Consider the following 14,865-nt stretch of genomic DNA (forward strand, 5'->3'; position numbering starts at 1 on the left):
ATCACATGTAAGTATAAGCCACCCTTTGCTATGGGTTAGTGGTTTAGGTTGGAGAAATGCTGGGTGGAAGTTGTTGCCTGTGGAAGAGGCCCATCATTTTTCCTACAAGGGGTAGAAGCTGTTAGACCCAAGGCAGTGCAGGGAATCGAGGTCTCTTGTCTTACTTATTGTTACATTTACCATTAGTTTCTGTGAGATATTCTTCTCTGCAGGGGTATTTTAAAGTCATGTTTAACCCTCTGGAGGGACTGAGACCTTATGTGTGACAGGTTGTTGCAGTGCAGCTGCATCCTACAGTGCTAGCTGCGCTGAAGTGACAAGATGTAGGCTGGACTGTGTTGGGTGAATGAAGTAGGCTCCCAGTTGCATCATTTCAGCGGGAGAAATATAAGCCATAAATGTCTAGGACTAAACATCTGACTTTCTCAGAATATGTGTATGGCAGGTCACAAACCACCAGTTGGAAAATAACAGTTTGTTCCTTTAAAAAATGTAGTTTGAAGTCTTCTGAGAGTAGCGGATCACTTACATATTTTCTGCTATACCTTCTCTGCCTCAGGAAATCCTCTTTATTCCTTAACAGCAGTTTCCTCAAGGTTTATTCCAATTTTTCTTTAGTATTTTTACAAGTCAACCTCAGAGTCTTTTCTCATAGCTATTCCTATCCTTCCAGCAGAGAAACTCGGTGCTGAAACTGTGCTTCCTTTTAGATAGTGTAAGGTGTTCTCAGGCAATGTTAGACAATCTGTTCAGGAGTGATTGTTGGCCCTTCTAGCTCAGGAAAGAAAAAACAGGTTTTATAAACTGAATTTTAACAAAAAGGAGTTGTACCTACCAAGTTATTTTTTTCTCTTTCCAAATCTTTTTACAAGTTTTCAAATATAGTTTTACACAATGACATTTTCTTGCAAACTGGTAGACAATTAGTTTAATGAAATGTAGAAAAGTGATGCTTCCAGCAGTGCTGATTAAGGGGAAGAAGAGATGATGAGTGTTCTGTTGTGTATAACATTTCTGGTTTGAAAAGTTGGTGAAAATGGTCATGCTAAAAATGGAGAACCCCATTTTTGGTTGGGATAAATTATATTTGCTCTTTTAAATTCAGTAGAGTTATGCTGATTGAACAAACTAAGAGCCTGGCCCTGGAAGAGCAGACTTCTCTGACTTGCAGCATGGCTCTGAAAAGACAAGTTAGTCTCTTCTTAGAGATTTGACTACCTGCTGCTACACCTAGGAGGTAATACTTTGTTGGACACTCACAATTTTGTGTTACTGCAAGGTTTTAATTGTTGGGAAAGGTACAAACACAGGCAGAAAGCCAGGCAGGCAGATTTGCACAGTGAGTTCTTAGATTTGACGGAAATAAATGAGTTAAATTTTATGTAATTAAATGGAAATAGCATGTTTTTTATTTGGGGTGGTGGGAGGAGAGAAAGAAGGGAGGTAGGGGAGAGAAGCTTCCTGAATGTCCTGGAGACAACAGTTTTTTGTAGACAAGATAAAGTTACATTTCTGTTATTTAACAGAGCTACCAGGTCACGAGATTCAAAATTCAGGAAGCATTGTATCTCCTTCAGCTGGCAGTAATGGGATTTAGACAAATATACTAGGATCCTTAACAGTTCTGGGAAGAGCTGTGTAAGAATTGTGTGGAATATGGGCAATTTTTTTCATGAGAAGACTTACATTGCATTTTAATTTTGTTACAGGAATCTTACTTTATTTGTAAAAGCGTAATTGTTTTAACATGATTCTTTCAGTGGTGTTTGCAATGATTTCTGCATCATGGTAATTGCCCTAGCAATGAAAAAGATTTTCAAATGCTTACATATACAGCCAAGCAATGTGTAATTGAATGTAACTGTCATTGAAACAGATTGTTTTTCTGACCTGTTGTTTCAATCTGAACATGATGTTTATTTACCACCTTCATTATTGCAGCATTAGCATATAAAGAAACTGTGCCGTATCATCATGTACTTTCCTAACAGATGGCCACCAACTTCTTGAAGGCTTTTTTGTACTTGCTTAAAATATCCCATATTGGCACTAAGTTTCTTTCCTCAGTGTGAAGTATGATTGACTAGTTGAAATAGATTAATCTCCCTCTCCTCTGGTCTTTGAGCTTGTTTCGCACTGCGGCAACCCAGGTTTTGACTCTTAATTTTGCACAATGATCAAAGCCACTTTTGCTAATAACATGGTGTGGAAAGTTCCATTCAGTTGCATAATCTTTGAGCAAACAGTTCAGGTCATAGCAATAACGAAAACCACGTTTCTGCCAGAAAAGGTGGAAAGACATTCTTTGTACCTGCTCCACCCTAATTGTCCTCTACAGACATTCCAGCCTCAGGATTTAAATTTTGCTTTCTTCCCACTCTGAGGCTGTGAGAATTTCTCCAGTTGTCTCTGTGCAAAACTGAGGCCCCCTTTTTGTTATGGATTGTTTGTTTGCTGACTGCCTGACTGTTGCTCTAAGTTGTATTTTGTGCTTTAATGCTGAACGTACAGGTGAGGAACTCGTCACTGAAGTATTTATGAGGTCCACTTCATTCTTTGTTTTTGTGTGTGAGCTCAGTATTTGATGCTTATCTTTTCTAGTGAGGTCTATTTTTTTACCATTTTTTATATATATATGCACACAATCTGTGAAGAGGAAAGTACACAGTTTAGATCAGTATTGAATGGCTATAATTCCAGGCATGCAGATTTTTTTAAATGCTCAAAATAAGATAAAAATCCACCTTTATTTGCACAGGAATTAAACATCGCAAAAATAAGACAAAAGGGAAGGTCTTTTCTGTGTAATTCAGTGTTTTATTATCCAGAAGTATAGCATATTTTTAGTTCTGATTGCTGTTTTAATGATGTTTTAATTGGCATTAATTTGCCTCTCAGTTTTGGTAAAGGATATTTTTGGATTTTAAAATGCCAGCCTTTATTTGGTTTCTGTGTCCATGTTTCATTGAATCCAAGCGTGAAGCTTTGGTCCATTGTCTTAGCTTTCGGTTATTATGCTCCTCTTTGAGCCTTGGGGAACTGTTTTTTCCCAATTTTAGACTACCATGACTCTAGAAAAAATAACTTCATCTCAAGATGTGCTGTGTAAATACATACTCCTTCATGGTTCTAAATAACACTTTGGATGGACTTGCGTGATTCCCTATGCCTTTTTCACTCTTCCTGAAGAGAAGTTTACCCCTCACATCTAGAAGATAATAGTATAATCTGAATGGGTAAAACAAACCATGCAGATTATATATAACATTAATACAAAAAAAATTCGTTAGTATATAAAGGCATATACAATATGCTTTCTGCTATGCTGCAATTTTCTTAATGGCTTTGGAAGCAATCCATATTGGTTTTTATTTTCATAATGATTTCCTGATGCAGTTTCAATCATATGTGAATTCTTTTGGCAGCTGTGGTTCTTGCTTATTTTTTGCTCCTTTTGTTCCATCTATTGTTTGTGGTTTCTTTCTACTGTCTGCTTGTTCTTAATGTTGCCTTTCAGAAGCTGAAATTACCAACTTGGCCATTCGGTTTCCGTGTCTTGTTCCTGGCTATTTCTGAATCATCTATCAACTTTTCAGACTAACAAGCATTTCCTTTGTGTTTTGGTCCTGTTTTGCAGAGGCATTGCTTGACTCTTTCTTTTACGCTTGTGCCATTTTTTTCTTTCTCTTAGAAGTAAGAAAATGATTATTCTATTGGCTGTGATTACATAATATGCACTGAAGACTTATTTCCCTATGTTAATATTAAAACAGTTTTGTTAACACTATAGTAAACCAAGTTAGTATAATAAAATAACATATAAAGCCACGTTAATACTAGACAGCATTTTAATTCAAAGCACTGAATGGCAAATACTTTTTCAGTAATTTTAAATTTTCATCTTTGGATAGAAACTGAGTATCAAAACTCTCATATGAATAAAAATATAGAAATACTTGGAAGAGTTAGAGGAACATTAAATCATAATAACACTTTTTTGAAACTTACCTATATGCAGGTACTGTAAGACATTTGCTTCAGTAAAGTTAAATGAGCATTTTCCTAATTTTCCAATTTAATTGTCCCTGAATGTAAACATTGATTAGGTTCATGACTTTCACTTTGGAAAGTAAGTCTTGACTTAGGAAGACTTGATCAGGAATAGTTTCTAAGCATATGTATTCAAATGCAACTATTTCTAAATGATTTTATGCCTGTAAAGATTCAGTTCTTCAGTCATGAAAATGAACCATCATTCCTAAACTGGTATCACTTCATTGTGTAAAGCTAAGCGTATTTACATTTTTATATTTTGAGTTTTCAGATGTACTCTTCATCTGGCACTTTTTGAGTCTTAGGTATAAGATGATATGCATCACAGAAATATGTTCTATATGATGAGAGGCAAAGATATGATGAGAGGCAAAGAATGTATGTTGCTGTATTCCTTTGTTTTTGGAGAACCAGTTATGGCCACAGGGCTAAATATCATCTTATCTGCCTATAGAGTTCATTGTCAAAACAGGATAGTGAAATGGAGAATGTGTGTGTCCTGGTTTCAGCCAGGGTAGTTAATTTTCTTCATAGAAGCTAGCGTGAGGCTATGTTTTGGATTTGGGATGAGAAAATGTTGATAGGTGCTGATGTTTTGGGTTGTTGCTAAGCAGTCAAGGACAGCCCAGTTTCTCATGCTGGCCTGCCAGCGAGCAGGCTGGGGGTGCACGGGGAGCTGGGAGGGGACACGGCCAGGACAGCTGACCCAGGCTGGCCAAGGGGATATTCCATACCATATGGCGTCATGCTCAGTATATAAAGCTGGGACGAAGAAGGAGGAAGGGGTGGAGGGACGTTTGGAGTTATGGTGTCTGTCTTCCCAAGAAACCATTACGCGTGATGCAGCCCTGCTTCCCTGGAGATGGCTGAACCCCTGCCTGCCCATGGGGAGTGGTGAATGAATTCCTCATTTTGCTTTGCTTGCGTGCGTGGCTTTTGCTTTACTTATTAAACTGTCTTTATCTCAAACCATGAGTTTCTTCACTTTACTCTTCCAATTCTCTCCCCCATCCCACTGTGGGGGAGTGAGCGAGTGGCCGTGTGGTGCTTAGTTGCCAGTTGGGGCTAAACCATAACAGTGTGAAAGAGAGAAAAGTATGAGTGCATCATGGACTACAAGAAGGACATTGAGGTGCTGGGGTGTAGCCAAAGAAGGGCAATGAAACTGGTGAAGAGTCTAGAGCACGCTCCTCATAAGGAGCAGCTGAGGGAACTGGGATTATTTAGCCTGGAGACAAAGATGTTGAGGGGAGTCCTTATGGCTCTCTACAGCTACCTGAAAGGAGGTTGTAGCAAGATGGGTGTCTGTCTCTTCTCCCAAGCAACAAGTGATAGGAGTAAATGGCCTCAAGTTGCACCAGGAAGGTTTAGATTGAATGTTAGGATAAATTTCTTGACTGAAAGGGCTGTCAGGCATTGGAACAGCCTGCCCAGGAAAGTGTTTGAGTTGCCATCCCTGGAGGTATTTAAAAGACATGTTGTAGATGTGGTGCTTAAGGACATGGTTTAGTGGTGGACTTGGTAGTGTTAGGTTAATGGTTGGACTTGGTGATCTTAAAGATCTTTTCCAACCTAAACAGTTCTGTGATGCTATGGTGAAAGGAGGTCTAAGAAGAAACAGATGTAGGTAACAATGGAACAGTTAATAACTGAGCAAGTATTTTTGTCTCTCCTTTGACAAGGCACCTATTTCTCATAGCAGGCTTAAGCTTAATTTTGTTCTTGAACAAATCTGTCTTTTGGAAGAAAAGACTAGGACACATTTTTGGTATTCTGGAAAACTGGGTTTTTGCCTGGCTATGTTAGTAGAAGAACAAGGAGAAGTCAAATATAAAATACTTAATTCTTGACTATAACAAAATCTTCTGGGAATTGTTGTTTCTCAGGTACCTTTAGTTATTTAGCCTGTTTCTTGGAATTCCCAGTTACTTTTCATTCTAAGCAAGTCTCTCTAGAAAAGTGATTACAAAATGAGCTTGCTATATTCTTGCCCTCTTGTTGCTAAGTAGGCCATTGACTGTTTCTAGAAAGGAAACATAAACCCAAAGAAAAACAATTCATATAGAAGACCTGGAAAGAAATGAATCCTGGCAGTTGCTTCTAATGTCTTTAATAAAATAAATCTTTCAAGTTTCAATGGCTTATGAGGCCTAATCATCATGATTTTTTTAATCTAATAACTGTGAGCAGCTTGTGATTCACCATTATGAAACTAATGTCTCCCAGCAATAACAACATGACTGTAGACTTAGTTTAAGGTGGGAATCCTGCCAAAAACAATTACACTTTCTGCATTATCCACTGGATCACCATTATATATTTGAAAGTAGCATCCCTTCTTTTCCCTCCTGCTCCTGAGAGACCAAATGCCCCAGAAGAGTTGCAAGCATTTGCCTCGAGACAGTAGTCTAAATGCTTATTTTTAGCAAGTTTTTATTACATGGCATAGATGCCCTCCCACTTATCTTTAGAGGAATTTCACACACAAAAGCCCAGCACTGAGGTTCTTCAGTGTACAACTGTGACACTGATCACTGCTGATGAAAATTTATTTTTACCTGGATACTGATTTTCTGTCTGACCCACATAGCTTAGTATTTGCTAATGCGTGTTATGTCCTTTACTTTCAAGATTCGTTTTAGAAAGAGTTTTTATCTCACATCCAGGGGGCCCTGGTTGAATTGAATGAGAGTTTATATCTGTGTGGCAGGTTTCATAATAATTTTAAAAATATAAATATTTTTTGCTTTTATCATATTATTTGTCAAGGTTGTGTACATGTGTGTGTGGAATTCAGCTTTTAAGCTGCAGCTCCTATATGTATCTAGAACTGCAGTGACTTGACTTACCCTGCTGGAGGTGGTGCTTTCTAGTTGTCTGTCACTTTTTGCAGGAGAGGAGATCAAAATTCCAGTTTCACCTGCGTTCCCCAGAAGAAGACAGATACATGTAAGGACTGATGATTTACTAGGTGTAAAGACTATTAAATGGAGAGCTGTTCACTGTGGTAATCCAAGAGAACTGTGTAGGCAGTAAGTAACTAGTGAAGAGAGGTGGTATGAATTTGTGCCATGTCAGGGAGGACGTTTGAAAGAACAGCAGTTGTCTTCTGAAGGGAGTGGACTAGATGCATGTTTGTATCACTGCAGGGGTACAGAACTCCTTCACCAGTTCAAGCATAGGCCAAGCTTATTAACAGGTCTGTCCTGTGGGTGGAAGGTGGAATGACACTTTTTACCCTGTCATGGGTTGACCCCAGCCAGCAGCCAAGCACCCACACAGCCACTTACGTGCTCTCCCTGTCCCCTGTGGACAGAGAAGAGAATAGGCAGAGAAAAAGTGAGAAAAACTGTGGGTCAAGATAAAAGACAGTTTAATTAGTGAAGGAAAGAGAAAAAACAAGTGACGCAAAGGCAGTCACCCACTCCTTCCCACAAGAAGGTTGCCAGTCTCCAAGCAGCAACCACATTGTAAGTCAGAGCCCCCCACCTTTTTCATCCTCTCCCACAGTTCTATGGCTGATCATGATGTTATATGGAATATCCCTTTGACCATTTTGGGCCAACTGGCCTGTCTGTGTCCCCTCCCAACTTCCTGGCCACCCTCAGCCTACTTGCTGGGATGGGCAGGGGGAAGAAGAGAAAGACTTGATGCTGTGCAAGCATCACTCGGCAATAGCTAAAACATTGGTGTGTTAACAACGCTGTTTTGGCCACAAATTCAAAATACAGCACCATATGGGCTGCTATGTGGAAAGTGAATGTCATCCCAGCCAGACCCAGTATATGCCCACCTTTAAATAATCCCGGTTCATATTTGCATTACTTACTCGCATAAGTAATCCGGGCTCTTTTTATTTGCCATCATAAATAATTGTGATGATTTTGGGGTGTTTGTGGTTTTTTTCTCCTTTTACCAAGTGTAGTGTTTTGGTTTTTTTTTTTTAAATGGAAGTTGAGATCTATTTAGTTACATGAGTTCAGGAGCCAGGACAGAGCCTTAACTAAAACTTCCCAACAGCACAGGCAGATTGAACTTCATTACCCCAAAGATGTTTAGTTGAGGTCTGACAGGTCCAGATCTCTCCAGTGTCAGGAAGGGGGTGGGGAATGATTGGGGAGGAATCAAGACAGAAACTGGAGTACAGTGCTCCCAAGACTCCGGCTTTTCTCTGTTAGAGGTGGCAGTGATACTTCTGAGAAGGCACCAGCTATGGTTTTCAAATTTTCTGGTGCAGGCAGCTGGCCCTGGTTGTTGGCTGTTTTAGGCAATGTTTTTTCATCTATACCTAAAATCATTGACTGGTGATTGAAGAAAAGCAATAAGTGTGACAGGAGATAGGATAGCATCCTAGGAGTCAGCAATACTGGCGTAAAACATTTTTTTTTTTCAGTGATCCTGGGAAGACACTGCTGTTGTCTCTGTCACCTTACATGCAGCAATAAAGTGGTTTAATACAGAAGATCACAGTAGTGTTCCAGTAATAGTCTTCTGCGGAATTTTCGCCCAGGGATCCAAAAATAAACTGGTGTTTTATTTTAATATGCATTCTTGAAGGTGGATTATGAGACATTAACACCTCTATTGTAGCAAGTTCAGAAAGTCTTTAGCTTTTGCTGCAGATGGGAAACAATTGTTCATGAGTGTGTGGGGAGGTAGTGAGCATAGTGATTCAAAATAGAACGAGTTCCAGTAACTTAAACAGAAGAGGTATTCAGAAAATTCACAGCCTTTTTCAGAAACCTTTCTTCAACATGGGCAGTGTTATACCCTTAATACACTTGAGATAAATATTGGAACTTTTTTGTAAAGCTTAGTAGTTGGAAAGGAAGAGGTCTAGCCATCTCATACCTTAGCCCTGGAAAACCTGCTTCCTTTTTGTAAAGGTATTACTCATCAAGTTTTTTAATCACTTGTATTCTCTCACCTGAGGTGAAATTCTGACCTAATTAAAGTTAATAGGCGATAACTGTTGAAAGCCATACCGTTTAGGTGCTTTTAATTGGAGTGTAGAAATAATTAGGGTATGAGAGCTGACTGTGGTAGCAGAGATAGATAGGCAAAGCCATGAAAGAGAATAGCAATGAATAATAACAGGCATAAAGGGATGATTTATTTTTAAAAAAATTAAGGGTGCGATAACTTTAAAAGAGAAAGTATTGTATTGGTATTAATTAAAGTTTGAGGAATTTAAAAAATAAGTTAGCTTATTTTTGCCAATATATGAATTATATTCAAGGATTAGTGCACTAAATAGCTGGGCAAAATTAGCTTCAATTACACTGTGATTTCTATCTGTAAGCAGGAAGGTGTAGCAGGGATTGCAATGAGGCTGACTGGATGTTTTCTCTAGAAAAGGTGACTATGTGCAACCAAAGAATGCGTAGGTGATAAATGAGAATTAATCAGAGATTAACATTTCCTTATTGTACTGTACCCTGGTTTTAGAACTTAGGTATTAGTATAGCCTGCAGTGTCAAAGCGAATAACTCAGAAAAACTAGTTCTTTAGCACAGGCTGTAGTGGTCAATAGCATTCATCAGTTGGCTTGAATTGTATCCAGTGATAAAAAGTGAGTAATCAGCATGTTATTTACTCCTGTGAGGTTATTCTTTCTGCAGCATGACTGCAAGTGTCATTCAGAAGGACCAGCTTTTGCTGAGTCCTACAAAAGAGGAACTAAAAAAATGCCTTAAAATGGAAGGGTTTTAAAGCAAATCAACTGCTTGCTTTTCTGCTGTTAATAGATTTGCATCTAGTTTTGGCTTTATATTTCTCCAAAAGGAAAATTATTTAAGACATTTAGCAAAAAGCCCAGTGAATATTGACCTCAGAGACAATTTATTTTAATATGACAAAAAATTATCAGTTTTCATAATATTATGTGTGGTCATAATGGCTCATTTTATAAGTTACAGCTGCCATTGATGTTTGCATCACTATTCTTTACAGGATAAATTGAATTTTAAGAATAACTTGGTGACTTTTATTTCTAAATTAATTGTCTAGGAATATGAACCATATCCCTGATTTTTTTTGTTGTTGTTGTTTCTAGTGGAAGCTTTATGTTATTGATTTATAATAGTAACAAATAATAATCTCCATAGCAGAGTATTACTGTTATCTCCTGGTATTTATGTGATCAGACATTTTCACTATTTCTCATAAATATATACATGACAATTTTCAATAATTTTTTGGAAAAAATTTTCCCACCTAATTGTTTTTCTTTCTCTCTCCCAGTCTGCTCCCAGTTTTCAAGAGGAGTCTTTGCTATTTTTGGATTCTATGATAAGAAGTCTGTAAATACCATAACATCGTTCTGTGGGACTCTTCATGTCTCCTTTATAACTCCCAGCTTCCCAACAGATGGAACACATCCCTTTGTCATTCAGATGAGACCTGACCTCAAGGGAGCTCTTCTTAGCTTGATTGAATACTATCAATGGACCAAGTTTGCCTATTTGTATGACAGTGACAGAGGTAAGATATGGTACTTTTTATGTGTATGCTGTTTGCTAGATGTATCTCACTGAAATGCTGAATTAGTGTTAGAAAAGTAAACAAGGAAAGGAATACTTACCTGCAGCAAGTGCTAAGTGCAAGCTTAAATTTAGAATTGAGCTTTTGGGACAAAACCAAGATTGTTTAAATGAGAATAAAATTATTACAGTGTGTATTAACAGAACTGCAAGCACAAGCTGATAAGCAATGTGATATTAATCACATGTTGTAAAACAGCTCCTATGAAAAGGTTGGGGGTTTTTTGTTTAAAGCATCATCTAAGGAGAAAAAAACCCAAACATCTGAGTGTGAAGGGCAATCTGCTACCACAGATTCACTCCATACATGCAAATTCAATAGTTGGGCACCAAACAAGCAAGAATCTTTGATGCACTCCCGGCTTCTTTGGAGACTGCTTTTGATAAATACTCTAGTTCCTCTCTTCTGTTGAGCTTAAATTTTTTTTTTCTTTTGCTGTTGTTGATAAACCCAAATCCACTGCTTGTGAGCAATTTAATTCATGGTACAGCCTTTTCAAGTCCTATGCCCTTTTATGGCTGTAGTAATAATAATATAGCAGTTTAGAAACTGGGAAAAATCACTTGCAAATTGTGGTATATCGGTTAGTTTCTGAGAAGCAGCAGCATTATACAGAAGTGGGGGTTTTTTGACTCCCCTTTCTGGAATGCCATTATTGTCCTTCTGATTCCAGGTTCTCCTCACCTAGTAGTCCTTTGCTAGCTTTTTTCTATTCTTACCTTCTCCTCTTCCCTTTAAAAAGACTATTTTGTGTCTCACCTGCACGTTCATTGGTCAGAGTTGAATATTAAGTGCACATTAAATGGTAAGATGCAACTAGATTTAAAGGGTGGTTATACCATACCATGGTTTGTTGAGTAATGGGGTGACATTAGATTCTCTGGATTCTGATGCCCTTTTATACATTCTGTTGTTCAGAAACTGAAGGGACCTCCTCAAGACTGTTCTTTATCGCTGTTGTAAGCACTAAGGTTAGAAAAATGAATACTGGTATGTAGCCTCTAACAGTAATGTCATGTGGGATGATGAACCCTAAGCCTGTTTCTCTGGCAGATCCTTTTCAAATTCACATTAGAATCAGAAACACTCCCTGCCTTTTTAGAAAGGACAGATGTAAAACTACCTGCTTAACCAATACTCTGTCAATCATTAGCAGTGTGCAGTATGTGACCTGTGTGTGATTTATATTTAGGAAATACTAAAAAACACTCAGTTCTTTTTGTGAGCTGCACTGGATGAATCTGGCCAGGAATAACAGCATGAAATTGTTACTTCTAGTCACCCTTTGGTTATGCCTTTTTTTCTTATTTGTTTGTTTTAATTGTGGCAAGGCACCCCGGTGATAACAAGCTTCAAGGCATGAAGCTCCTACCTTTATGTTGAGTAAATCTTTGCTCCTCAGTGCTCCCACTGATTACACAAGGTTAACCTGCAGAGTCAAACAGTATGTAGTCAGCAACACTGACATCAAACCCTGAATACGTAGGGTCCGCAATTCCTCTAAACACTTTTGCGTAAGTGTTGATGTAGTGACAGTGACATAGATGTAAGGAATGATAGACAATTTAAAATGTTTCCACCTTCAGGAGTAAGATAAAAAAGGCAAAGAGACTTAGACTTCATGGAAGCTGTGAAAGCTAATAGGAATTATTTTGATGACTTATTCAACAAGAATCATTTATTGCTACTTTTACAGCTCCCCCATAGTTAGGGGCTGACTGATTGAAGTGCAGGGCAATTGGAGGATTCTGTCTGTAACAGAATTGCTAATTTACTCAGCCTCTGTTTAGTCCTCCATTTTAGAGCTCACTGAATTAAGAGTTTGCCTCATGGTAACCAAAAGAGGCTCAGGCATACAAAGGTCCCAAACAGAAGTATTCCTGCAATTTAAAAAATGTGACTGAAGTTGTTGAAGTTTTCTCCTCTGTACAGGCCCACTTCCATAACCACTCTCTGGATACTTCCATGTCCACAGAATTATTGCTGTGAATGCTTTTGTTTATTTGTTTTTTGTTCTTTTGCAATGTGTTATTGCTATCTAAACTGTATGGGGATGACAAATCTGCCACCTATAAAAAGCAAGAAATCCAGGCAGCCATTTGACATCTCTGCAGAGAGCATCCCAAGAAAAGGGAGTCTGTAGGAAAAAGGGAAGATCAGAGGAGTAAAATACAGAAACCCTTTTTAATGGATAATATTAATGTTAATAGCCCTTATTAATTTATGCCTAACTGAGATTCTGTTTAACTTAGAGGAAACATATAGACAGATTGGAGGACTTAAAATCTACTAAATGAGATCTGAAACAATGATTCAGATTATATTTGTTTCAGTTTGGGTTTTTTGTGTGTGTATGTGTTGGTTTTTTTAATTATTATTTTAAGTTACCATTTTAAACATTATTTTTTAGTTATAGACTTATTTTAGTGCTTTTTAATGTTTTTAGGTATTCCCTACATCTTTTCGTTTGCTTATATTAATTATCTTTTCATTTTAGCACGAGTTCTCCACATTTATCTTTAACAAGTTATAAATAGTTTATATGTACCCTTGGACTGTAGTTATTTATTATTTTAAAATAAAAAATAATTCCATGACATACAGAACTTCATATTAGTCTTCTTTAAAGATGACATAGAAAACCAGAACTATTTGAGATAATCATTAAATTTATGCTTTTGGAAGCCATTTTCTACCCTTGCCGATGACCAGTCTTGTATAGCACTGTGTCTCATAACCATTTTTGCTGACAAAGCTGAATTGCTAAACACTGACCAATCTTAATTTAATGATGTATTTACAAACTATGAGACAAATTAATTCTTAGTGCTTTCTTTCCATATTTATGGGCATAAGCACTGTTATTTCTCATGAGTGTTATACCTGAAACTTTGTTTACATACCAAGCCAGAAATTTGTTTCTAATAAGTGACTCCTGGTGTTCTGTGGTTTCAGGGGAGATGAATGTGCAAAAATGTCAATTGGCTTGTGAGAAAGTCTAATTTTCTTTTTTTCTATAATACACTCTGTTATCCTTAAAATTATTGTCTAGAATTATGTAGAATTCTCTGGAAGGAATTTAAGCATAACAAGTCTAATTCCTGTACTGCTGGAAATTGTTAAAATGGTATTTGTTGTGTAGCAGAAATTAATGTCTAGCAGTAATTTTCATGTTTCTATACTCCGTTATTTAATCTTTTTTGAGAAGGAAAACCAGTGAAGTAAAATCCTTGCTGATTTTACAATATATTGTAGGCAGTTGCAGTTGTACAGATGTTACAGCTTCCTGGCAGGAACATGCCAAAAGGGTAAAATGGAAGTAAACTTTTGTAGAGTGCTTGTAGGTGTTAGCATTGAGCCTACTTATCTCAATAGAAAAAAATATATCTCGGCACATCTTCTTTCCTACTCAGAGATATGACTCCATTAGCACCACTGCAGAGCATGGGAATTTTTCCATAGACCTCAGTGAAGTCTGGGTTTAAATACAGGGCTGTTCAAGTGCTGAGAACAAAAGCAGTTCAATAGCATTTGGAATAAGCAGCTGATCCTCTTGCCATAATTGGATTGCTTTTCTCCTAGAAGACCTCTTTCCCAGCATGTGGAATTCCAGCAGTGATCAGTGAAACCAGCAAAATCCCATTCTGAAGAAGGTTGAAAGCAAAACCGATAGGTTGTCCTTACAAGGCTCTACCCTGATTTCTTGCAGCAATGTAAATAGAAATTTCATGCAATAAGAACACAAAAATTGGGCCCACACATCTTCATTTCTGAGTCCTAACAAAGTGTGACAGTTCAAACAAGTTGCAGGGAAGTTTTAAATAAGTAATCTTACAAATCAGATTCTAGAAGCTTGTTATTCCTGAAGCTTTATCAGTCATATCTTCTGTTTTCTCCTGTGTTTCACTAGGCTTATCAACATTGCAAGCTGTGCTAGATTCTGCTGCTGAAAAGAAATGGCAAGTGACTGCTATCAATGTAGGAAATATTAACAATGACAGAAAAGATGAAACTTACCGTTCACTGTTTCAAGATCTAGAAGTAAAAAAGGAAAGGAGAGTCATTTTGGACTGTGAGCGCGATAAAGTCAACGACATTGTTGATCAGGTTTGCTATTCTCTGTTCTTCAGTGACAGCAGTTAGCTACATTCTGTAAGTAAACGTAATGGGTTCATTTCTCTTGATCCTATTTTTGCGATTATTGTGCATCATTTGGAAGTGACAGGTTTGTATTGAGGACCACATATCTATCAGGCAGAAAGTGAACGT

The 14,865-nt window shown here is 37.6% G+C and overlaps 1 protein-coding gene across 2 annotated transcripts in view; it reads left to right on the top strand.

Moving 5' to 3' along the window:
• GRIA2 (glutamate ionotropic receptor AMPA type subunit 2) overlaps window positions 1–14,865 on the top strand; it is a gene marked incomplete at its 3' end in the record, with an annotated part of 95,838 nt that overhangs the window by 37,043 nt on the left and 43,930 nt on the right. For both annotated transcript variants that reach the window (XM_081998799.1, XM_081998800.1), the window contains exons 3-4: window positions 10,297–10,536; window positions 14,507–14,703. In XM_081998799.1, the coding sequence (XP_081854925.1) occupies window positions 10,297–10,536; window positions 14,507–14,703 (437 nt within the window). The remainder of the gene's footprint in view (window positions 1–10,296; window positions 10,537–14,506; window positions 14,704–14,865) is intronic.

This window comes from Phaethon aethereus, assembly GCF_964289735.1.
Source record: "Phaethon aethereus genome assembly, chromosome: 4".
Lineage (NCBI taxonomy): Eukaryota > Metazoa > Chordata > Aves > Phaethontiformes > Phaethontidae > Phaethon > Phaethon aethereus.